General features: G+C 33.8%; 1 protein-coding gene across 2 annotated transcripts in view; it reads left to right on the top strand.

The window, feature by feature from the left end:
• Positions 1-26,838, top strand: part of LOC126761528 (neurobeachin-like protein 1) — a 107,877-nt gene extending 81,039 nt beyond the window's left edge. For both annotated transcript variants that reach the window (XM_050477818.1, XM_050477817.1), the window contains 2 exons: positions 17,823-18,000; positions 21,431-26,838. In XM_050477818.1, the coding sequence (XP_050333775.1) occupies positions 17,823-18,000; positions 21,431-21,596 (344 nt within the window). In that variant the 3' untranslated portion in view covers positions 21,597-26,838. The remainder of the gene's footprint in view (positions 1-17,822; positions 18,001-21,430) is intronic.
• The last annotated feature ends 876 nt before the right edge of the window (positions 26,839-27,714 follow it).

The following is a 27,714-nucleotide window of genomic DNA, read 5'->3' as shown; positions in this document are numbered from 1 at the left end:
AATTGAAGAAAGTTTTTTTAAGATTTAAAAAAAAATTTAAAAAAGTTTTGAGATAATAAAAATCGAAATTTCTTGAAATTCCAGAAATTTAATGTTACGTATACGCATGCTCAACCCTGTGTCTACTGCAAACCAAACACGTGACATTTTACTTATTGATGCTGTTCTCTTAAATATTATAGACATACAAATACTTAATACATTGTGTCAATAACGCTAATCATGAACACTCTTCCATAGCACATATTAGTATTACAGCTTTCTTGTAATGATGACTACGCATTTTTTGAGCTAAAGTTCGCGTGACCGTCTTAAAAGTGACTAGTCCTTCGGAAAATTCCCAATTTTGGGCAAGTTAATGTGATGTAAATCACGTAGCCATCAATAATCGATGGAAAAATATACTCTAAAATGATAATAATTAATATAAATCAATTTGAAAGAAAAAGTTCACAAGGCACTTATAAAGTAAGCGGCCGTCTACGCTTATCACTCTACGAATAATTATTCATTATTTATTACGGAAATTCTATGAAATCATCATTAATGGCAGGAAATTTTCGCAAACCATTGGAATTCAACCAAAAAATTCCAGGAAATGAGAATGACTTAAAACTAAGTGCAGTGAGACAATGAATAGTTTGAAATTCTTTTACATGTTTTATTTCCAATAAGTAATATTGTATGTTGTACGCTAAACTGAAATTTTAAATATTTTAAAAAGAATTTTATCATAAGTCTTTGTAAAATTAAAAAAAAAAAATTTGTGTTGTAAATAGACAATGAGTTCTTGAAGTCCCTCCCCTTGGCAGACTCTTGTTAAATGCAGACATAAAACTTGTAGGGCTTCTCAATTATTGAGCAATGTATTAACCCCCAGCATCTGTAAATGACAGTTTTTATGACTCAACTGTTTACCTTTTAGTTATTTACAATGACTAAAAATCGTATGATCTTTCTGACGATCTCTATGATATGAATATATTACGAGGTTATATCCAACCATGAATTTCAAAAAAATATATTTTTTTATTACTTTGATTTTTTGACATATACAGAGTGTCCCAAAATTAAATTTGCCGCTATTTCAATTAATCTTCCCCGTTGACGAAGTTAAAACACTATTCCGATCATATTTTCTATGAAATTTTCGAACTGCGCCTGCCAAGCTTCATATTTTTTAAAATATTGTTCAATATTGAGGACACGTTGTTCTGTCATGCAATGCTGCACTTTTTCTAGGTGGCAATTGTCAGCCGTCGATTTGTTTTTTCTTTCAGTTTTGTCAACACCTACCTATCTTTAGAAATACCTTATTCAAGCGGACTTCGACGAAGAACTCGTGTTATGTGAAACAAAACCAAACTGAGTTCTTAAAGACTTGCTAGTAAAATGTCTACGGTTTTAGCTCTATATATTAATATTACCTATTAAAAAGTCCACGGCCTACCATAGTAGAACACAAATTTGGTTTTTCTATTGAACATAGTTCCCTTCTAGGGAACGTGGTACAGTTTCGACGATCAACTCTTCATTTGACGAAAATGTCTCCCTAGTGAACGTTCTTTTGAAATGTGAGAACAGGAAATAGTTGCTGGAGGCCAGATCTGTAGAATACGTTGAATTCGATGCCCAATGCATGGATTTTTGCCATCGTTTACACTGACTTGCAACACTGTTCATTGTTTTGGTGAAACAACGTTTCTTTTGCTTGCTTCAAATGCGGCCGTTTTTCAGCGATTTCGTCCTTCAAATGTTCCAATAACACTTTGTAATAGTCGCTGTTGATGATCCCACCTTTTTCAACCTTAAGCTGGCAAGGCGGACTGTAGCGTTTTCCCACTGCTCCGAATAATCAACTCGTCACTGGTCAACTCGTATCTTATGGTCAAAAGTGAGATGCCAAATATTCATGTATGATTTGATGTACAGTTCAGTTAATTTCTTTAAGGTGCCTGCTATCTCTAACAACTTCACTTTGCGGTTATCCAAATTTATTTGGTGGACTTTTTTGATGTCTTCGTCGATAACAACCTCTTTTGGTTGTCCACTGCTTTCAACGTTTTCGATGCTTTCACCAATACCAATCTTTGATGGTTGATTTTCCTGGGGCAGTGTCCGGAAACTCGTTATCAAGCTAAGTTTTTGCTTCAACTGTATTTTCTCCCTTCAAAAAGCAATATTTTATCAATATGCGAAATTCCTTTTTATCCACACAACAATAAAAGTTGCTTCACTCAAAATGATATAATTCACAAACTAATGATCCGATAGCTGTCAAATTTATAATCATATGGATTTAATTTTAGTAGCGCCATCCATGGGGACTTTTTAATTGATCTGTTAAAAAAGGCCAAATGGCTAAAAGGACCTGACTGAACAAAATCCGTAAATACTTTTACGAGTTGGATAGAACTTTTTTCACTCTTCTGTAGATTGAATAACGTTTTTAGGGTTCTATTGTTTACTTTAATTCAAAAAAATCGATTTTTTAAAAATCCTAGACTAGCCATGAGCGGAAATTAGGGTGAAACTATCTAAGTAAGAGGCAGAGCGCAGATAGATGATTGCTGGAAGCATCTAGTCGTATATTAGCACATTTTATTGATTTTGATTACGATTGTGAAAGCATTGAATATAATGTCAAGTTAGCTGACGTCACCGAAAAATTAAAAAAATATCATTCACAATATCACCAGGTGTGTGAGCTAAATAAAACGTGCGATAAGCTTTAAACTACTTACATTTTTTATTTTCTACTTACCAGCTATAATGTTAAACAAGAACAAGCAAGGAATGGCTAAGTTCGGGTGCACCCGAACATTTTATATTCTTGCAACTTGCAGAAATCAAAGCCATAGAAATATCTTAAGGTGTAAAATGTCAACCAGAGGATCGGAAACTAAGCAATTTTATATATATAGATATATAGTAGTATATATAACTCATACACTGACCGACATATTCACCATAAGATTTATTAGAAAAACTAAAATCATTATAAGTACTATATGGGAACCAAAATGGCACAACTAGTTCTAATTGAGCCCGAAATACAACAAGATTATAGCCGAGTTAACAACAGCGCGCCAGTCGTTTCTTCTTTTCGCTACGTGGCGCCTATTTGATATTCCAAGCGTAGCCAGATCCTTCTCCACCTGGTCCTAATAACGGGGTGGAGGTCTTCCTCTTCCTCTGCTTTCAGAGCTGGAGTGTTTTCGTCCATCCGGACAACGGGCTGCACTCCTACCTACCTACTATATGAGGCTTCGGGTGGTATTGAACAGATTTTATCATGACACATACTAAAATAATGTTCCCTGAGTTTCATTGAAGTACCTTACATACAATGTATATCCCATACATTGACCGATATTTTCGGTCAAAAGTCAACTATCAATACTGGGTTCGACATTTTTGGTACCCAGGAGCTTGAACAGTTTTGGTTGGATTTAAACAATTTTTGTTCATAAGGTGGTATACACTAAAGGCATTATTCGTGCAAATTTTTTTTCCGTTATATTTATTACTTCTTTATGTGAACTGGAAAGTTAAAAAATCAAATGGAATTTAAAGTTGTGTTATATGGGAAGTAGGCGTGGTTGTAGTCCGATTTCGCCCATTATTGCGCGGTAACATGGGCATATGTGAAGAATGTCACGTACCAAAAATTGGTTGAAATCGGTCGAGCGGATCCTGAGATATGTGATTTCACCAAAGAGTGGACGGTGCCACGCCCGTCGTCCTATTTTTACACCGGCTTCCATAAAGCCTTCTCATACCATATCGGAGGTAAATTTTAACGTCTCTGGCGTATTCAGTTTTTGATTTCTCTCGGTTTTACCAGTTTTTAACCGTACCGTTATATGGAGAGTGAGCGGGGTTATCATCCGATTTCATCTTTTTTTACACTGTGGGTAGAAGTTCTTACAGGATTTGTGCTCAGCAAATTGGGTTGTTGTAGTTTAAGTGGTTTAGGAGATATGTACATTAAAGTTATTAGAGGTCGGGGTCAATCCTCTTTTTTCAAAAAATTTTGCCTACAGGTGCAACTTGCTACTGCGATCGCCTGTGCGCTGTACACTTCTATATCTTATTTTAGTGCTTAGTTGTGGCAATTTATAGGTTTTCGGTTAATAGTGTTTTGTGGGCGTGTCAGTGGTCCGATTACGCCCATCTACGAACTCGTAATTTTGTTTTATTAAAAAAGCAGCATACCAAGCTTCATCAAGAGATCTTAATTTTTACTCAAGTTACAGCTTGCACGGACGGTCGGACGAACAGTCAACCGGATTTCAACTTTTCTCGTCACCCTGATCATTTGTATATAATATATGTATGTATATATATCTATCTCGCTTAGTTTTAGGTCTTACGTACAACCGTTAGGTGAACAATACTATTATACTCTTTAGAAACAGGTTGCAAGGGTATAAAAACAGGACGGCAAGATGACTTAACTAAATTATATTATTTTTAAAACAAAAACAAAAGTAAAAGTAATAAATAACATATTTGGATCATGTGAGAATGTGACATTAAAATTTCGTGGAAAGAGCGATGCCAATTAAAATATTCAAAATAATTTGCATATACATTTTAATTTATGCACACAACAAGTGTTTTATTAAAAATTATCTAGTATATACACACATTTTATGCCTGTCATCACCTATTATGCCGTTAAAAATATGAATGTATGTAGTATAATGAGCGAGCGCTGTCCACTGACACGCCCCTATGGTCAATTAAATGGCAATAAATGAATTGATATACTCGCTGATATACAAATATGTATGTATGTTTGCATGTATATATGTAGATGTACGAAATTCGTTTTTTTGCCGCAGATATTTTCTAACATACCCCCAGTAATCTGGCATCATAAATAAATTTATCAAAATTGAAATTAATTTATATGCCTCAATACAAACACACACACAAACAAAACGAAATCATTGCTCACAATACACACACACATACATATGCACACGGCCTGGCAGCAGAAGTGGGCCTGTCTTATCAATATGCAAAATTTCTTGATTAGTGTGACTTTGAGTGCAAGCCATCAGTCACATATACATACATATATAAGTACGTGTGTATGTAAATGTATATACTATATTTGACTTGCCATCAAAAATTTGATTTGATTTTTATTTTGTTTTTGGCAATTTAACTTGTGCGTCGCATTTTTAAAGCTCAACTGAGAGCTAAAGCAAACTCGATTGTTCACATGTGTTGGGCAACGCGGCGCGCTGAAGGGCATGGCGCAGTGTACCCACATCGGCGCAATAGTATTAGTAGAGGAAGCAGCAGCCTACGCGCCAGCCGCACTCAAGTTAGCATTTCTCACGGCAAATTCAATAAATTAATCAAACAAATTACTATCCAAAAATATATGAGTCGTCGGACAAGTGGATTAAGCGAATTTTCTCTACTGCGACTTAAATTCTTACGCTACGGTATAAATTATACGCACACATACATGCATACATATGTATGGAATATATAGTGTAAATATATACATTTGGCGCCAAAGGGGCGCGAGTAATGCCGTCAACGGTGAACAGTTCCGGCGATATGAATAAGAATGAAATGTGACGAACACAAACGCATCGACATATTCACCTAGTATGCCCGATTCATTTTCACAAATGGGTTTTTGTATGTACTCCTTTGGACTTTGTTGTCTTAATTTAGTCCAGACCGTTATATAACACTATTTTTTTATATAATTTTGTTTTGGTGACTATAACAATAAAATGTCGAAAAAATTTATTTCATTTTCGTCTAGTGGCACCTGCGGAAAATAATCTTTAAATTTCTAATCGCAAATACCGAATTGCCAGAAAAATTTAAATTGAAAAAAAAAAAAAAATTCGTCTAGTGGCACCGCCCCCAGACGGATTATTTCTAATATACGCGGAACGCACTCATCCATATTTATGGCAAGGTTGCAAAATTTTTTTTTTTGTAATCCAGAAATTCTTAATTAAAAATAATTTTCAAATTTTTAATCCAAAAAAACCGAATGAACAGAAAAAATATAATCTCAAGTACCGCATTGAAAAATTAAAAAAAAATGTTAAGTTAATAAAAAAATTTTAATAAAAATAATTTTCAAATTTCTAATCCGAAATTCCGGAAAAAATTCAAAAAAAATGTTAAAGTAATAAAAAAATAATAATGAAAAAAATATAAATTAAAATTAAAATAAAAAATAAAATTAAATAAAAAAAAATTTAAATTAAAAAAATTTAAATTAAAAAAAGTAAAATTTCCATTTTTAATTCCGAATTTGCAATTTAAAACTACTTCGTCCAAATTTAATGCCAACAATGTGGACTAAACATAAAATTTGCATACATTGGGATTAAACCCTGTTATTTGGCAAATTAACTTCTTTTCGAAATAACATTGAGTGATTTCATCTCTAAACTTCTCTCTTCGCGAATTCCTAACTTTCACTAATTGGTTGAATGCCTGCTGCATTTTTCCTACATGGTCTGGACGCCGAAAAACTAAATAACCGTGTGACTATCAGGCTGCACCTCCGACCGCTCGCTCCTAGTTTTGCGTTTGTGAGTGGTGTGATGGAGATATTTTCTTAGATAAACACATGCATGTGATAGGCAATGTTTTGTATAAGAGTGGTCACTTGAATTAATAGTCAGAATACACTTGATATCACGTGTTCACTTGGCTTCCACCATATCAGCTGCCTGAACGTAGTACGTAGTAATTTCATTGAGGCCATTCAGTGGCAGCATTCTTTTGCTGTATAATCATGCATAAGTAATTGCCTTGAGTATCTTATAACAGTTTTTCACTTTCAAGAACGTTGGCTGCTATAAGATTCAGATTTCTTGTATTTATGTTAGTATTTGTGTTGTTATCATTTTTGGCTTTTTATGTTTTTTGTTTTAAAAATAATTAATTTGTAAAGTGCTTCGCCTGATTACGAATTCGACAACTTCGTTGGAAATACTCACAAGACACCGTTTTTTTTTGTAATATTACTCATAACCCAGACAGTTATTAACCGATATCAATCGAAGAGACAGCTTGTGCAATATGCTGACGCGAAAATAATTCACTCACCTATCGTTAAAGTGTACATTCATACAAACATACATATGTACATGCATGATACATATATACATATATCGTAGATGAAATTCCGATTTTCGATCCCAAAGTGATTATTGCATTAATTCTTAAATAATTTTAAGAACTGTACACATTCATAAGTACTTACATATAGTATGTTGTCCAAACTATGAAACTAAGAGATAATTATATGCTATTATTTCTCAAACTGTATTAAAGTATATGCGTGGTTACACATTATTGACAATTCGTCGAATTAGTTATTTAATTACTCATACGATTACTCAAAATATACTTTGTAAGTGTGATTCTACCTTTTATCAACAAAACACTATCTACTTGAATATGTATTACTCAACTCACGTCGTATTTAAGTGTGGTTGAATATATATATTCTGACAAAAAAGTACCCGGAAATTGTAAATAAAACGCAAAATATTTAATTATTCATAAATATTTATTTGTCGACTTCAAAGAAATCTCCATCGAATGTAATATACTTATGCCAATGATTTTTCCAGTCTTCGAAACACTTTTCATAAGCACTTTTGGGATGGCCTTCAGCTCATTCTGCGAATTATGTTTTATTTCTTCGATCGACTGAAACGGGTTCCATTCCGAGGATTGTCGACTTGTTTGCATGTCAAACTCATAAACTGCATGTCGTGGTTGTGGAAAAATTCAGCTTTATAAGAAGGAGTCGAACAAGAACGCGTTTCATACCCGAAATATCCACAAAACGCCCATCTCTCAGGCGCCATATCCTTTACTTTTTTAATAGTTTCATCAGTTGAAGTAGTCCATTCGGACGACATGACTTGGCCAGCGTAGCCGCTGTCGCTGAACTATGTCAATGCCGTCGTATATCTCATTCAGCTCATCGTTCGATCGAATGCGATATTCGCTGTGGCCAACGCGCAAAAGACAATAAATCTTCCGCAGAACCTTTCTCTCGAAAACTCGCAACATCGACTCATCGGTTGCTGTCATCGTCCAAGCCTCTGCACCATATAGCAGGAACGGGAATAATGAATGACTTATAGAGTTTTGTTTTTGTTTGTCGAGAGAGGACTTTACTTCTCAATTGTCTACTTAGTCCGAGTAGCACCTGTTGGCAATCTGCGTTGGATTTCCAGGCAGACGTTGTTGTTGATGTTGATGCTGGTTCCAAGATAGACGAAATTATCTACAACTTCGAAGTTATGACTGTCAATAGTGAAGTGGGTGCCTAGTCGCGAGTCCGACGACTGTTTGTTTGATGACAAGAGAGATATCGTCTTGCCCTCTGTAATGGAACGTCCCTCTGGGGTTCTACAAGAGTATGCTCCGGTTTTCTCTTTCCTTTTTTGACTACAAATGCGTCTCGCCTCATTCTTCAACTATCGGTATCTATCCCATCCCGCACGTGTTGTGGTCGATTGAATGTTGTGAGGTAGGCAGTCTGTTTTCTCTTCACTGCAACACGCAATCCTCATCGTATCAGCTGTTCTTTTGCATTTTCCCGAAACCAATGGTTTCATTTGCAGCTGTGCGTAAGGAGCTTGGAATACTGTTGCTGATGAGTGCCCTCAAAGAGCAGGAGTGCAAGGCGAGTAGAAAATCGCTCGGATGTCTGTTGAGACTGCAGCTTCTCAACGTCGAACATTTCTTATGTTGCTGCACAGAGGCGGGCGCTTATCGCTACAACAAGATAGTGAATGGTCCGAGTCGATGTTAGGACCTTGGAGCGTACGCTCGTCTAAAAAACTGGAGACGTGACTTTCATCTATCACAACATGATCGATCTAATTGATGGCTTTTCGATCCGGTAGCAGCCCGGTAGTTTGATGAATTTTTCTATGCTGCACCGTATTTGCCTGATTTAGCTCCGTATGACTTCTGACATGGCAAAAGCTGGTACGACCAAAAGTTGCGTTGCCAACTAGCAAAAATTTATTAAGCTCTTCAAATTGTTACTTTTTTAATTCACAGTTAGATACCTTTTTATAAATACATATATGCTAAATAACTGTTAATATTCATATGTCGTTCTACTATGCTATGTAGTTGTGAATATATATCTATCTGCCTGGTTAGCATTCTGCTTACTTATGTATATTAATTAGTAAGCGCTTTACAACCACTTTTCGTAAGTGTCTATTTTAGTTCGACAATCATCATGTTGTCAGGTTGTATTTACAACTGTTCTATATTTAAATTACAAATGTTAAACGTGATCGATTATACGATTACGTGGTTTTACACTTAGCAACCTGGTAACAGGTTCCGAAAACTAGAATGACGTCGTGCCTAAAGTATGTGTTACCAATAATCAAAAATAAATAATATGCATAAAACATTAACAGAAAATAAATGGAGTAGAATTCAGACGAATGATTTATTCATACACACTTCACACATTAAATAAGCCAATAAATAAAATCGAGACAACTTTGCCCTGACATCGAACTGGTGACTTTCCTTACTATGTGCTTAGTCAGCAAATATTTGAATTATAACTGGTCACACTTCACACTCTCACATTGACAGTTAACACATTTGGTATGTACTTGATAGTATTTTATAAGATAATTTCAAATGTGATAAATGGTGGCTACCGCTCGTGCTTTTTTGATATGGCCGAACCAAAGGCTCCTCTTGCCAAATATACTTATAAATATTTTTTTAAGAAACTGAATAAAACGACATCAATTTATAACATTTATAACAAAATTATAAATATTTACACAATAAAATAACCATTGTTCGGTGTTTACGAACTCATCTGCCCAACTTTCTCTCAAAGGCTCTAATTTCTTTGGAAAATGAGTAAAGTTAAAAACGCTTAAGTCAATATTTATACTTGTATCAATAAAATTGATTCAATTGCCAGTAACTGAAAGTGAATCGCCCGTCGTAATGCAAGAAATTACGCATTACACGTCGCGTGTTTTCCTCGTCCGTGCCACGTCTCGCACCGACACAGATAAGTTACTCGTAATGCATGCTGGACTTGCGTATGCGCGTAAGTCGTGCGACAATTGACTTTATCATCGATCGCGTCGGCACATTGGCTTCAGCTGTCGATAATTTTTGCTTTTTTGTTGTTATTGGCTTTTTCTACATTTTCAAGTCAATCGAACGCGTATTGTATGTTGAAATATATGAATTTACGTATTACGAGCATATCAGTGGCTTAATAAAAACGAATGCCTGCCTGTAAAGCACACTGACACAAATACATACACATATATTTAAATTATAATTATCGTTTTGTATGAAGAAAAAAGTTACGAGTACATGTGTATGTATGTGTGTGCTTGCATACCGAACGCACTTGTTCGTTATCTCGCCAGTGGCAAGTGCCATCGTTTCGTAGTGAACTGCGCAAATTTATTGAATTCACACTCGATTTCAATCGATTCTTCAGCATTACTCCATTGAAAATGTTAAGAAGTAATATATAGTGGGTGCGTCGATGCGGCAGTTATATTTCTTTCATTCTAAGGCTTTACTCTAAAGCTTTTTATAAAATCCTCTGGTTACTACCGATAGATGGCGCCTAAAATATGCTCAATTTTGGTCGAGATTTCTGCAATTTCTCATTTATTTTCGCTTTCAAGCTCTTTTATAGGAAAATAATTCATAAAGGATTCCTAAATATATTGTACATATCTAGGCTTCTGAATCCAAGCCAACATTTCTTAGATTGTCTCATATTTCTAAAAAAAATAATTAGAATGTGAACAGAGTTGCTTTTTGCAGTCCTCAAGCCTATCCCCGTAATATCCCCTTTACTACCAAAATTTAATTTTTCATGGCCTCCCTCTACATACAAGTTGCTTCCCTATTAAACTTGCTCTATCAATTCCAAACTGTTAATAATATTCCTTATTCGGTAATACTTTCTCAATATGCAAGTTAAATGTCCACATCTCATACCCAAATCTATTTGCATTGCATATAAATATTGTTGATAAATATTAAAAATTTTTACTTCTCAAATTATTTCCATTAAAAATTTCCCCTCCCGTTTGTCCGGGATTATAAAAGATTTATAATTTAATTCTTATCTGATAATATTTCTAGTATTTAGTCTGTATAGATGCCAACGGTCACTTCCTCCGCAGTGTTGCGCCCTTGCATCACAGCCGTCAATCTCTTTATGGTTGGACGCGCCGCCGGCCTCATTGTCGTCATCCCATTAATAAATAATTACGAAATTTAAATGTATATTGGAAATACCCATACATACAAATATACACTCATACATATGCGCTGGCTCATATAAAAAATTAAATTATTAATATTTCTATGCACCCAGTAAGCTTTCGGTTTGAATTCAGCTTAGACGCATAGCTCACCAAACAAAGTCTTTATTAAACTTAATGGTTTCGTAGCTTTTTATATGTATATTTTCTTTAAACGCTGTACAGGTTATATTAAGTTTGCCACGAAGTTTGTAACACGCAGAAAAAAACGTTGGAGACCCAATAGGTTAGGTTAGGTTAATCTGGTAGGGCAATAAGCTACGCATATACTAGCTTTGGTCCCCTGCGATACCAAATGGAATTCAGTTGCTACTTCCAAGAGGAGTAGTTATCCTTTAGGATGCTGCGCTTGACGCGAATTTTAACAGACTCTACGGCCTCACTTTCGATACCTCCTCCAGTGTATCATACCGTGGGGACCCCAGATGCTTACAGCGTAGACTTGTCAATGTGGGACAAGTGCACAAGAGATGCTCCATTGTTTCCCTGGTGCCTTGCTGTAGACATTTCCTACAATCTTCTCGATCGGTCAGTCACATCATGCGAGCGTATGTCGCCAGCAGACAGTGACCAGTTATTATTCCCATCATGTTCCTACAGTCTCTTCTATAGACTGCCAATAGGAATTTTGTGTACTTCCGGTCTACCGTTTTGCACATGACTTTTGCAGTTTTGCACTCAGGCAGCTTGTCCCATCAGGTTTTGATTTTCTTTACCATGCATTCATGGGTTTCCCATTACGTTTTCAAATGTTAATCGTACACCATTCTTGGCAATCCCGGCCATTATTTCGTTGCCCTGGATGCCTTTGTGGTCTGGTACCCAGTAGAAGTGCAGTTGATTACTTCTGGCAACACTTTCCATTACTGCCCTGCTTTCCAAGATACTTCTGGCCGATATGCGATATGTGCGATATGAGGTTCGGTTGGAAACCCTATAAAATATATATCCAAATGATTAGCCTGACAAGCTGGTCGATTTAGCCATGTTCTTCTGTCTGTATCTACGCTAACTTGTCCTTCTGTTCTTGAGATATTTGCACACGTTTTTTTCTCCCAAGAAGCTGCTTATTTGTCGGCACCGCCGATATCGGACCACTATAAGATATATATATCACTGTATGGCTGATATATCCTAACTGAAGGATCGAAACCAAGTGCTTGTATAGAAAACTTTTTTATTTGACAAAGTAAAATATTTATATTTGGACGTTTGTTGGGTAACCTGACAACAATTTGTTGAAATGATGTAATTCTAATGGTGATCCACTTTAGAGTATTTTAATGCGTAGAAGATCTTTTTCAAAATCATGCTTACTATGTATGTATCTGTCAAACCAATATTCGTTATCACTTTTAAGTAGAATAATTTTTTTTCGCATAAAATATCACAGACCCTTTAAAAATATATATACAAACATACACTGTAATGTACATACCTCCGTGAACTCGGCAAAAGCCCCGGAAATAATCAATCAAGTGTATCGCGTGTATATAGTAATTCAAAAAAATCGTAAAGAATTATTTTAAATATTTAAAGAATCTATTTGCAGTCATTTATACTTGGGTTCATTTTTTCTTTACACTCACGAATTAAATTTTAAATTCTAATTGAAAAGTCTCGTGACAAAAAATCTCGTGGTATCATTTAAAACACGAACAACAGCGTTAGCTTTGCAATCGGAGACAGAATCTAACGTGACATAAGTTAAGGTTATCAAGAAATTCTCTGCCTATAAAAAAAAAAATACGACAAGGCTCAACTTGGCCTCGTCGCATGGGGATAATGGAGCTTTTAAGTTAATCGGTTAATCGAAAGAATATACTAAATGATAAGTGAACGCGGTCAAGGAGGTTCAAACCTTTTAACCCTGAACATATCCGTTCGGCAGTCGCTGCAAAAGCCAAAGGCCGCACTTTGTAACTAATCAGGCAGAAAAAAGCAGAAGATGACCTCCAGAGTTCGTAGTTTTCAATTGTGTACCAAATTAAAAGAGTCAGTGTAGTTTCTTTTAGATACGACATATTTTTAATATTTCACGTTTGATAATCGATTAGAACTAATTTTTTTTAATAAGGAAAATGTTGCAGCAATAATGGAACCATTAAATCACGGTTAGTCTTCACTTTAGCACTCAAAAGTTTTTCTGTGAAAAAATGTGTATTTTGGCATTACATTTGAGTTTGCTCATTAATCACTAAGCCGTCTGCTGCACAACTAAAGCCCGTGTTCGATTTGCCAATCCTCTACACGCTATGTTTTAACTCTGCTATTAAAAATTTTACTTCTCTCGGTGAAGTTATTCCGTTTCAATTTAATATGACATTGGTTCGGAATTTTTTTAAAAATAAAAAAAAATTCTTTCGATAGCTGTTTGTAGCGCGATACTATAATATAATGTATAAGAAAGCTTTGTGCAAAATTTCATGTGAATCGGTTGAGTAGAACTTGAGATATCATGCACACCGTTTCTAAAAAAGTAGTTATGAGAAAAACGAGTTTAAAGTTTGAGAACTAGTCGCGCGCAGTCGGAGTCGGAGCCACAAAATGAGCTGTAACTCGGAAAATGATTTGAATTTCGAAAAATCCTCTTAGGGACATTTTCTTGAAGGGTTATACTATAAAAATATGCAAAAAAAAAAAACGATTTTTTCGAATTTCTAAATCAGAATATCCCCTTAAAACAGTTTATTTAAATTATGCGATTGTTCGATTCACTAAAACTCAGTTTTTGAATAATCAATAAGGTGATTTTTATTATTTATATATTAGTAGGCGAAAAAGTCTTTTCGTATTTTGTATATCTCCAGTGCTACCAATCACATTGTGTCATGCCATATAGTGTTGGAAAGGTGATTTACCATTTACCCAAAAAAAATTTAATTCGGGAAAGTTGAAAAAAAGTTACAGCTGTTCAAAAATGAGTGAAAATAATGAAGAAATTCGCTATATCTTGAAATTTTTGTATAAAAAGGAAGAATGCCACGCAAGCCGCCAATGAAATTTGTTAAGTTTACGGATACGATGCTGTATCAGTTCGTGTAGCACAGCAATTTTTCTCCCGCTTTCGTTCTGGAAATTTCGAAATTTCGATTTACACTGATGAAAGTTTTACATTGATAGAATAATGTCCTTAGCGGAAAAATGGGAAAAAGTGGTCAACCAAAATGGTACATATTTTTTTATTTATTTATTAGTATAAATATAAAAAATAACTTGAAGTTTGATTAGAAATACGAAAATGACTTTTTCAACTACCCAATATAATATATCACTCCCAAATCAATGAGATACAAATAAACGATTTTTATACTAATTTCCCGCGAAGTTTGTGACACCGCGCAGGAAAACCCTGTAAAGTAAATACAAACTGATCAAGTTTGACCCGGACTGACCCATATAAACTGCGAGAGCAAATCGAGTCGATAAACAAATCTTAAATTGGAACAACCTTTATCATATTCGTGTGAAGTTTGATCTCCATACGTCCATTAGTGTTATGTGGATCAAGTTTGATATACAAATGATCAATGCGTCGGTCTAAGTCGATTTAGCTATATCCTGTTCATCAGTTTTGGAGGTATCGTTCTGAAATTTTCTTTTGTCCCCAAGAAGCTGCTCATTTGTCGAAACCGCCGATATCGGACCACTATAGCGCATAGCTGTCATATAAACTGATTAATCAAAATCAAGATAAAGATTCTCTTATACCTTTTTAATGCTATATGAAATGCACCTGTGAGTAGTATTTTAGCCTCGGTGCTGCCAAAGCTAACGTTATTGATTGTTTAAAAAGGTAGTCTCAACCTCATTTTGAGATCAATAACTTGAGATATTAGATTTGACTATACTAAATGCTAGTTAAAGTTAGTAGTCTAAGACAAGGGTAGAGTGCTTTTGTTTTTGACGATATCTCCTTTAGACGATTTAGTATTGAAAACTCTGTAGATAAATAAAAAGGTGTGCCAACATTGGCGTTCAAAGTCCAAGCACTGTACTGCAGCTACATCCGTAAGTAAATATTTAAAGTGTTTAATCAAATAAACGTTATCTCAAGCAAAAAAAATTAGCAGCTCTATGTATTTTGCAACAGGAAATAATCGCTTATAAAACAATCACTTATACATATATTTTATATATACATGTATGTATGTAGTATGTAGTATGCATGTATGTATTGTATATGCATGTTTTAATGACATTTGACAGTTGAGCTGATTAAAAGCACTCACCTCCATTAAGTAAGTGCAATTAATTAAGTAAGCACAAAAAATGAACGCGACATATGTACATATGTTATCAGTTGTGGCATTATTATAAAACCAGTTAACACCGCTAAAATAATTTTTTTTTCTTAATTTTTTTTTTATGACCGCTATTCCAGCCGGCTTTACAACGCATTAACCAAAAGTGCTACTCATCCTCATTTGCAAGAAAATTTGAAAAAATTTCACAAAATCACAGGCCTATTTGTATAGCTCTTGTGAAAGTGCATATGTATGTGTGCGCATCTTGTAGGCTCAATTGAGTATGATTTAACGAAAAATTTAATGATTTTCTACAAAAAAAAATCCTTACTTCTTTACAAATTGGCATGCGGTCAATTGTATTTGATTATATTAACAATTATTTAAGTCACTCACACATATTTCATATGTATGTGTGTGTGTGTGCGTGTGCATATGTGCTGTGTGAGGTGTGTGCTAAATGTTTGACATGCAATCGCTGGCGTAACTGTGAAGGTGGCATTGTTGCTGGTGGCCAAACCAACCGCATCCAGTCGTAACTGAAAGTCTGCCGTGGCCAGCTGAATGCGAACACAAACACACAGCCATACACTCACATACATGCATTCGTGCTTATAGTGTGTTACGGCACAGTGTTTGCGGCCAACTGACCAAACGACCAACCGACCGACCGACCGATCGTACGCTCGGCAGGCGACTCAAGTCTCATCAAGTTGTAAATCTTAAAAATCTCGCGTGTCAGCTGGTTTATCTAAGTGGCATTTAACTGCATACATCTATATGTACAAACATATGTATGTATGTCTATATGCGCTGATAAGTGTCATGCATGACTTGCTTGTATGTGACTGCGTGCCGTTGTGTGTGTGTGCAATCATTCAATCACACCGAGTTTCTCACGTCTTTTTTTCGATCTTCCTTTCTTTTGTTGGCGTTCCGTTGTGCTCTTTTGACTGTCAGGTCCAACCGGCCTACCGGCAATTGCTGCTGCTGCTGCTCTTTTCGGTTCGTCTTAATCAAGTTGTCAATTAGAAATGTAGATGCCTACTGCTATTGTGTAACCGGTGCATACTAGTGAGGGCAAGCTCGTCAGCCTAGACATTCACAAGTGATCGTAAACTTTTGTTTAAGTTTATATCGCAAACGTTTCTTATGTACTTTCATATATACATACATATATGCATGTATATATGCTGTCCATCTGAGAAATGATGTCGAAAACTGGAGATATACGACTGCAACGATATCTATTGTCAAAATACGAAAAGACTTTTTCGACTACCCAATATCAAATAAGTTAGTGTCTTTTGATTTCATCAAAATAGTATAATAATTCATAGAAATCTCTGACTCTTAAGAACTCCTTTAGTATGTTTGTCATCTGTAGTGTCCAAAGGAACTGTCTGTTGAAAGAGACATGACTTCACACCGATAGTTTTGAGTTTTTTCCTCATTTATACTTTTACGTTTCGATAATGGCTTTCGAAGTCCACTTCTCTTACTCTCGTATGTATGTCAAGATCCGATTAAAACCTTACTTTTATGACATCCTACTTTCTGGGACAACAAACTCTACAACTTCAAAAATTCACGAAAAATCTATCATATTCTGCACCACAAGGAAACTCAACTTTTTAGGAACGTTATCTGTAACTGTCTATATCAGTCCTTGGTAAGATTATTCTAAGCGTGATATATGTTATTGCTTAATAAGGAAGTGGAAGGAATGACATGTTCCAATGAAAATATCATCAAGATCTCGGTACTCACTCTTAAAGCTACAACTCCGGCCCATAAAGTGTCACAGTCAATTTGAAGACACAACATACTTGAAATCTGAAACTTTTTCCATAAGTATCGCTACGAAGCACACATATTTGACGAGATCTTTTCGCGCATATCCTCGACACACTCAACAGATTCTGTAGTCAGCACCACACCGGCTGCGGCAGCGACTTCTCTCTGCAGGGTTCCCATCACTTGCATGTATGCAAGTCTTTGTTTGTTTAATGGTTCTGTAAATTGCCAAGCAAAATGCAAAATGTTTGAATTGGTTTGTGCATTTTCATTGGCTTTTTTTGCAGCGTTTCATTTATTTAATTTATCTTCCATTCCACTTAAACATTTTTATCTCTCGTTTTATTTTTCATTTATTTTTTTTTTTTTACTTAATAAATTAAAAATTTAATTCGCTCATTCTGGTTTGTTCCAGGTCACATTGCATTCAGCGCGCTGGACGATACCTCGCATTCGGTGCATGTCTACAGTATAAACGGCACTAGTCTCGGTTCCAAGTATGTATCCGGACGTGTAACTGGATTGGATACGGCTACCGATTACTTGGTGGTGGCGGACGATGCCGGTGATATCACCATGAGTCGTTTGCATGGGTAAGTAGCTGGTGTGTGTGTGTGTGTGAGCAAGTGTTCGAGTGCCTATTAAACAAGCTCTGTTGCCAGCTGGCATTTGTTTGTTCTGTGGGGGAGGGCGGGTGAGCGCCTGTGCGGTGCCGGTAGTTTTTGTAGATTTGCGTTAATAAATGTTTGCCGGCCGGCCGGCAAACTGCTTGATTACTCTCAGTTGATAGGCCGTGCTTATAAAAAAATTACACACACATGTATGTATACATACATACAAAGCCGCAAGCATGTGTGCGTGTGTGCATGTTTAATAATGCAAGTTGCTGGGAAAGTCCAATTGTAAATATCAATCTGCTGACAGGCAATAAAAAACTTTTTTTAATTTGCTAACAGAATATTCAAAAGTTTGTCCTTGAGCGTGTCTTGTCAGGTGATTGAAAGATACAATTATCTAACTCGTGTAGCATATATATTTTTGATAAGACTATATAGTTAAAAATGTTTATTGTAGGTGTTTAGCAGTACCTAGACAAAAAGCAATTTTATAAAAAATATATTTGCATTTTTATATTAGCTTCTAAACCTGAAATTTTATTGATATTGATAAATATATGTAAGTTTATTTTTACCCAAAATATAACAATTAATTTATATTGCTCTGTCCAAGCTCTGAAGAATAGACTTTTTATATACCGTCTGATCAAATTTGACCCGGACTGGGAACTCTAATACCTGAAATTTTATTGAAATATATCAAGTGGTTTTAAATTGCTCGGTCCAAGCTCTGAGGAATAGACTTTTTATACCGTCTGATCAAATTTTACCCGGACTGATCCATTTAAACTGCTACGGAATCGTTGAAAATCTTGCAAAAGTGTTTTAGGGTGTCAACTTTATCACTAACACAAGTATTTGTGCGGCACAAAGCTTTCAAGTGAAGGTCCCAAACATGTCTCACGCGTGTCGTCCATCCACCTCGGTCAATAATGAAAAATAAATAGTGTTTGATAATCGTCGTTCTTGGCATCAGAGAAATAGCATATGATCTCAACATACCTTATGTATTACTCATTTTATTACTTAACTCATTTTGGTTCATGTTTTGGATATAAAGCACTACAAGACTAGTCTCGTACCAAAAGTTGAAAAAAAACGTGAAAATGTAATTTTTTTTTGTCAGTCCGGATCTCAAATCGTAGATGGTATAGTACTTTTAAGATGACAGCAAACTAAGGTAAAAGCTTTGTGAGAACCTCAATTATTCACACTAAGTCACAGTGTTGTAGATGGCTCGCTTTCGGCCACTAATACCTATTCCGCTACCCTGACAAAGTCAATAGTATGATTTTTTTCTATACGCATGTCAGTCCTAGAGGCAAATTACGTCTTTTGAAGGCACAAATACAAGAAACTTGGCGGGGCTCGTCCCTATAATAGTTAAGCCAATGTAACCTGATTTATATTCGATCATTTCTTAATAAAAATGTGTCGGCGTTTTTGTTTTAAATTGGAAATCAAAGCTTTTGTTAAAATTTCACTGCATAACATCTTCAGAAGACGTGAGATTATTCAAGTGACAACAGAGAGCACTATTATGAGGCAATGAAAGAATGTCAATATATTACATATCAAGATTAGACGTATAGTCATCATTCGGAAATGTGCAGGGAAGATTGAGCCACTAACTATTGGTCTTCTATCTTCTTAATAATTAGCGAGGATTTATTCGTTTTTCAGATCCTTGAAACAAAAGATTCCATAAATCTCATATAGCTCCAGCAACACCATGAACAACTGCAGCTGTGAAATATAATCTCAAATGAAGAGAAAGCAAACTCACCAATATATACTCTAAAACACTTCAATTGTCATCCCTTGTTTGATCTTTCTAACTGAAAAGCATATTAATATGCGCCCACATATGTACTTGTATACCCCACATAAAACTAGGCTGTAAAAATTGGACAAATTAAAAATCAAGCGCAGCTGCGATCACTTCATAATCTCCGACATAAAATCATATAATTTTATATGAATTATTTCTACTGGTTTGTTAGCTCAGGTGTGGTATAATTTATTACACCTACGTGCATTGATAAGCTTACCTAACCGATACAGGTGAACTTAATAAGCCTAAATGGGTGGTGAGTGAATAAGCGCACAAAGCTTATAAGGGCTTAGTGACTAGCGCCATTTAGCAATGAAAAAGTAGACTAGATAGGCTGTGAATTATCTTTTCGTTTAGTAATAAAAATGGAAGGTCACATATGTCTTATCTACAATTTATTATAAATACGAGTAGAATATATGTATGTATCTTCATTATCTATGATGAATGTCTTACACTGTTTAATTAAATGCATGTGCATAATTTTGAAAGTTTTAGATCCTAGACAAGCGTGCATAGTTCTTAACAGGTTTAGCAAAATATATCTTGTTTTATTCTTAATTTTTTTTTTTTTTTGCAAAGTTTTACATTATTTTACCCTGAACAGGGTATATTAAGTTTGTTACGAAGTTTGTAACACCCAGAAGGAAGCGTCGGAGACCCTATAAAGGATATATATAAATGATCAGTATGTCGAGCTGAGTCAATTTAGCCATGTCCCTCTGTCTGTCTGTATATATACGAACTAGTCCCTCAGTTCTTAAGATATCGTTTTGAAATTTTGCAAACGTTATTTTCTCTTCAATAAGCTGCTCATTTGTCGAAACTGCCGATATCGGACAACTATAACATGTAGCTGCCATACAAACTGAACGATCGAAATTAAGTTCTTGTATGGAAAACTTTCACATTTCACAAGATATATTCACGAAATTTGGTACAGATTATTTTCTAAGGCAACAATGTTATATCCGAAGAAATTGTTCAGATCGGATTACTATAGCATATAGCTTCCATACAAACTGAACGCATAGTTACTAACAGTAATGCACCTGTCAAGGGTATTTAGCTTCGGTGCAACCGAAGTTAACGCTTTTTCTTGTTTTATTCAAATATTTAAATTTTAAATTTTTATTGTATTATTAAAAAAAAGAATTAAATAAAATTTTAAATTTTTCACAATATAAATTCAAAAACAAATATTTTTTATACAGAAAATTATTTTTGTTTTATTTTATATCTTATTTTACATTTTTTATTATATTTTATTGTATTTTATATTATTTGTTATTACTTTTATTTTTGTTTTATAATAAATTTATATCTTTTATATATTTAAATCTAAAATTTTATAATATTATTTTTAAAATATATTTATTTTTTATTTAAATATTGAATGTTTTCTTAATTTTTTTATGTAATAATGAAAAATGTCGCAGTAATTCTTTAAATAAATTATTTTTTTTTCTGTCTACATTTTTCTGTAGTTCACTCACTACTTTGAGATGTAAATTTTACTTTAAATATTTGCTTTTCACATTTTTTTGAATGTTTTTCTCTTTTTGATTTCAGCTTGAAACCTGTGTTTGACATTCCACTTCATATTCCAATACAAACAGTTGTGGTGACACCTGGGAACACTCACATACTTGCACCGCTGCGCGATGGCCGGTTAGCGGTGATTGCCGTGCAGGTGCCGGCCGGCAACAACAAAAAGCATTCCGTACTCAACGTTTAATAAAAGTCAAACTGCTTAAGAACCGAAACGAAAATTAACTGTATGTGGCAAATAAATGAAGTGAGCAAACGAATTTGTAATGGGTATGTAGTAGTAGAGTGTGCTTGTAATTAGAATAGCTACAGTTTAGGCGTTGGAGCAGCAGCGAAACCGGTAGAAATGTTAAAAGTAGCAAAACAACAACAAAAATAAAGCGAAGACATTCTCACGCATATATATTAACATTCATTGGTATATACATACATATATACGTATTGTATGTAGGTGAGTACGGTAAGCGTCCGCGCAATTCGTTGATTTAAGCTAAGCAGTGATTTTGAGTGGTCTTCTCTTGAAAGTCACACACAGAGAAAGAAATAACAAACACTTGTAACAATTATATGCACTTCAGCTGCTAATTAGAAGGATAAAATACGAAAGCTCCACTTCATTGATAATAAATTGCTGATTACTGTGCTGTCTACAACAGCAGGAAATCGACAAAAATAGAATTCAATGCAAAACAATAATAAAAAATAGTGCAAATAAGTGGATTAAAACTCACAGTGGCAAAATGAGTGATTTAAAACAGACAAAATATAAAATTAACACACACACACAGTTTGGGCGCCTTAACGTAGGCTATAATTATTGCGAGCATATATTTGGCGAGAGATATGCAATAATTGGTAACTGTACTCGCCATAAGCGATAGCAGCAAACTGTTCACGCAACAATTATGTGTCGCTGCTTATTTACTTGTATGTTTGTATGTATTGTTATGTAATTGTATTTATTATTTACTGCTTTCGAGTGAATTAAATGTCGCTAACGCTTTATGTATTTTAATCTTATTACTACTAATTCATTATTTTTGTCTGTATGTAATCTAGTTGTAATTACAGTTTGTGCATTAGCATTAAATGCTGGCCAATTAAGCAGCTGTCTTATTTCTCGCTCGCTTTTTAAACTGAAAAATCTGAATTCAATTTTATTGAAAAATTAATAAGTTGAATAAAAAATAATAAAAAAATTAATCACCATATTGCTTTATAATATTTCTGTCTATGCAGAACTTTTCTTTCTATTTCCTATTTTTTTTTACTTTTAAGCAATAAAAAAGCAGATCTTAAAGGTAAAACTGTGCTAGAGAAGGAAACTAATTATTTAACACAATATTAGCATTATTTGTTACAGAAATTCAAAAGTGACAGTATTATTTGTGCAAAGAGCGCTACTAGCTTTTGGTATTCTTCGTATGTCAACCAAAATAAAAAATTTGTATGTTAAATTTTTTTCCAATTTTTTTTTAGCCCAAACCGCTAATTTCGGAAATTTCTTTTCGATTTAGTCTAATTTATACAAATTTTTATATCTCCTAAAATTCATTCCTTATAAAAAAAACTCGAAAACAAATTTTTGAAAATTTTAAAATTCGAAAAAAAGTAAAATCGACTTTTTTCTGGACATTAGATTAAACCAACCTTTTCGAGAGATTGGACATAGATAAAACTGTAATTTCGTACATATCTTTCAAAATCGAAATATTTTATAAAAAATTTAAAAATCGAAAAACAAGTAAAATCGAAATTATTCTGGACATCAGATCAAACATAAATATTTTCGAGATATTCGACGTATGTTAGTAAAAAACAATTTCTCGTTTTTCGAAGATATCTTTCGAAATCGAAATATTTACCTTCGAATTTCGAAATAAGCTTATTGATAGAGTATATCCTGCTTCTATTTCAATGTCCTAAATTCTTTTCCGATATATGTAGTTTATATCAACTTCGGGTCAAATCCAGATATTCGAAAAAATTTAAGAAAAAATTAAAAAACTAACCTCATTTCAAAATTGCATGTCGTTGTATAAGCAATAAGCTCTCAGCTCTCAAAAAGCCAAGAACGAGTTCAATAGTAATATAAGCACACGCGTAGTATCTTCTTTGTTAGATTGCAAAGACCCTGTAAAGACTCATATTTTTGCTACGTGATTCCAGAAAAACTGATTTCTTCGGCAAACATGTGACATATAAATTGCTAAATTATAGTTTTATATTATTATTGAACTATATTTTTCTGTAAAACAAAACAAAAATGATTTTTATAAAAACTACGACTGTTTTCAGTATTCTTCTAAGTATTAAAATTATGCTTTTACGATTCGATGGAGATAAAATTGTTTAAAAAGAGTTTTATGCAACAGAATTTTAAATAGGTCCGCCCATGATCGCTAAGTTGATAAATTTCATTAAAATTTACCCAAAAAATATTTTTGTCACACTCAATTCTCTAATGAACTCAAAATGCCAAACTTTTCTCCCGTTTCTGAACTATTAATGGCATGTACATACCACAAGAAAGTTTGTTCAATTTTTTCTACAATTTTCCTTTTCTATAATTAGTCATCAATTTTGGTACTCACTGTACTATTTACTACATAAAAACTACATGAATGCGCCACACAACTACACACTTCTCACATTTTGCTCGAAACACCAGCGCTCACTACTGAAACCGTCTGCAGTTGTGCTGAGCGCCACCAATCATCCATGAATGAAGCGTGAAATGTATGAAAAAAGCTGCGCATAGCAACAGCAAAGCATGCACACGCACAAAACATAACTACATATGTATGTATGTATACTTTGCTGTCATGATGATCAATGGCGACAACATGTGGACAATACTGTGTCTATGTCTATGGCGGCATATGCGCAGGTGGCGTGGTCTCCTCACAGACATTGCAGGCCGTTTGACGCACTCAATATCATTCAGATAAAACTTTAATTTCACAATATTGAATTTGTCAATGAATATATGTATACTAATAAAGAGAAGAAATAAATTAACATAAAAGTGTGCCAACAACTCAACCACGTATGAGTAGCATTGAGGCGACAATGAGTTCAGCATACAAGCGTGTTAATGGTTATAACTACATATGTACATATATGTACACAGGATTATTCTATCGTTGGTGTTGTTGCACCTGGCAGATGTAGTGTGCATAAAACTTGATATTTTCATTGATCATAAATGGTATTAACCGGGTCTGTTAAATGCACGAGATTATATCAAAGAAAAGGTTGTGATATACGGAGTTTTTCCTCTTGCTTACTTCATAATCGTATATAATATCATTATGCATAAGTACTCCATTTGATTGGATTAAGTTGCAAGCGAAATCATTTTCTTATAAATGCTGATCAAACTATTATTTTTTCTTTAATTTTTTTTTTTCAATTCCAAACACCAAACTATGAGCTATAAGTTCCTTCACATCGAAGCGGTGAAAAGCAAATCAAAGCAAAATGTTGGACAACTGTTACCTTTTTCTGTTTTGAAAAGCAGCAGTCGCCATTTTTAATGTAGAGAAGCACGGTAAGCAAAGCCTTCATCTGTGTTTTATTGTTAAAGTATGAACTATCAAGCAAAGCGAGAACACTTTTATGCTACTCATATACAGAATCAGCCGTAAAACTCAAGCATGATTATATACATTTTATTTACCGTAAGGTATATTACCAATATTTATACCTTTCCTCAACTGTTAAAATAATTTGGCCGTAGAAAACATTAAATTAATTGAGTAATAATTAATTTCTCTAGAAACCTGCCATGGCTTCAAAAATCGTACTTTTCTCGGTGACTATACTCTTCATTTTAACTCGAAAACCATAAATTCATTCCTCTTTTTCCATTCCATTTGAAGTATTACAACTTTCACTATTAAGATATTTTCAAATTCATTATAAATTAGTTTGACATTACCATTAAAAAATTACTCACTAATAAATGGGCTGAGTTCTAAGACATTGAGCAAGTTGAGTGGCACATTGTAAAGAAATGTGCTTAGGATATAGTACTTTAGATTCGCTTTTTGACGCAATGTTATATTCTTACCCTGGTTTTTAACAATAATCATATTTGACCAGTTTTAACTTTTCGAAAACTTCCATCAGAGATTCTTCTAATTACGAATAAAAAAATACTTAAAGTTTATTTAACACGCGTTAACACCTGAAACGAAGAGTCAATTGGCAATCAATTGCCTTAGCTAATTGAGCTGTTTGAACATGGTAATAATAAAATCAAAATATCGAAAATATTCCTTTATGGTAGAAAATTTTGACAACGCTTTAAGGGGTTACATGGGTTTTCTCGGGTAAAAAACAGCTTTTTTCAAAAATTTTTTCTCATATAAAAAATTAAATATTTTATTAGAATTTTTTATTGTTACAAACATACACTATTAACAAAGAAATTCGGATATTTATGGAAAAAAATGTTTAAACTCTCATTGCGACGCCATTTACGGTGACCCCTCGGAAAAAAGATGCGCCTGCGTTGGCAGAATAACTCCTTACACGATCATCTAAAGTGAAAAAAAATACATGTTTTAGTTAAAACCTTAACTTAGAACTTGGATGAAGGAAAAAAACTGAAAATTGGATTTTTGGCAGACATTTTTAAAAACAAAAATTTAACCTTACTGCGAAAATTTTTTTTTATAGTTGTAAACGAAAAAAAGAATCCTTCGCTCAAGTCTTTAAGAATTGTATCTCAAAGATCTGTGTAAAATTTCATGAAGATCGGTTGAGGTGTTCTCGAGAAATCTTACCAACCGACTTCAGAAACACAGTTTCGAGAAGAATGCGTTTAAGGACGGCGCACTTAGCCTAGCTAGCCTCGAGCGTACAAATTCTCAAGGCTGTATCTCCGAAACCATTACTCGGATTAACTTGAAAATTTAGGAAAATATTCTAGATATATTGTAAAGCTTAATAAGACAATAAAAAATTAGATTTTTTGAAGCCCGTAAACCCATGTAACTCCTTGAGAGTAAGAACTTATACAGTGCAATTTCTTTTCAACAATTTACATGCTCTTTGTTATAGAAAGTCATTGTTCTGTGGCTGTTTTAATGGCTTTCCAGAACTTATATGCCTGATAAGAGTGCCAAAATATAAATGGTTTGAGCACTTAGTTGGATTTGTTCGACTTATAAATGAAAGTTGCAATTATATAACTGTATATGAATGTAAGAGCTTCATATGTATATTTCCTTATTCATTTAATCTAAACTTCTTTCTAGTTTATCTCTTGTCTCAAAAAGAGGCTTATAAAGCAATTCAACACGCGCACTTCACATATCTATTTATAAATGAGTGAAATATGATTATTAAGTGTACGTAAATGTGTAATTATTACCCTCCAACACTTGCTTTGAGTATTATTAAGTGATGGTGCTTTTTTTTTGCAAAAAAAGACAAAAACCGTGGAGCAAAGATAACTGCAGTCAAACAAATACAAAATCAAGAAAGAATATTAAAAATTAATAAAAAAAACTAGCAATGCAAACATTAGACGCATATATAGCTGCTATAATAAATACTTAACAAATGTGAGAAACATACAAAAAAAAATGTATTGAAATGTAGTTACATAACAAAAACAAAGAAAATGTGAACCCTGTACTAACATTTAGATATAGCGTATTGTATTGATGGTATTCACAGATTTGCTGCAAACAATATTTATATATAGTTGCATTATGTTAATTGTAATGTAATGTAATGTAGTGTAAACGTGCGTTTGACAAAATTCTAAATATTCTTATTTTTTTTTTATGAATGAAATTTTTTTTGTTTAAAAACGTTAAATAAAAGCAAATTTTAATAATTTATACAAGTCAGACAGAAGCCCACACATTGCTATAAATATATATATATGTACTTATATGTATGTATCTGTATGTAAATTTACGTTTGTTCTTCTGCCATTTTACAAAGACTTGTATGCCTACCAATATAATATATAATTGGTTATAATAATTGTTGAAACTCAAAAGTACATTTAAAATAAAATATTAAGAATATAAAGAAAATATAGAAAAATAGAAAAACACTATCATGTGTGTTCGACGTACCATATTAGGTTTCTTAAGATCCATTGCACAGAGAGAGAAATTGTACGAAAGTGTCAAATAATTGAAATATATGGAATTTTAACTGTATTGTATTGTAATTGTATTGTATTGCTTTACGATTACGCATGTATATCGAATGAATAATTTATATGTAAAAGTGCAACAGCTGAGAATTATTAAATAAATTTATAAACTTATGTATGA

This window comes from Bactrocera neohumeralis, chromosome 6 (genome assembly GCF_024586455.1).
Source record: "Bactrocera neohumeralis isolate Rockhampton chromosome 6, APGP_CSIRO_Bneo_wtdbg2-racon-allhic-juicebox.fasta_v2, whole genome shotgun sequence".
Classification (NCBI taxonomy): domain Eukaryota; kingdom Metazoa; phylum Arthropoda; class Insecta; order Diptera; family Tephritidae; genus Bactrocera; species Bactrocera neohumeralis.
Note: the sequence above shows the minus strand (reverse complement) of the source record. Positions and strands in the feature narration are given on the sequence as shown.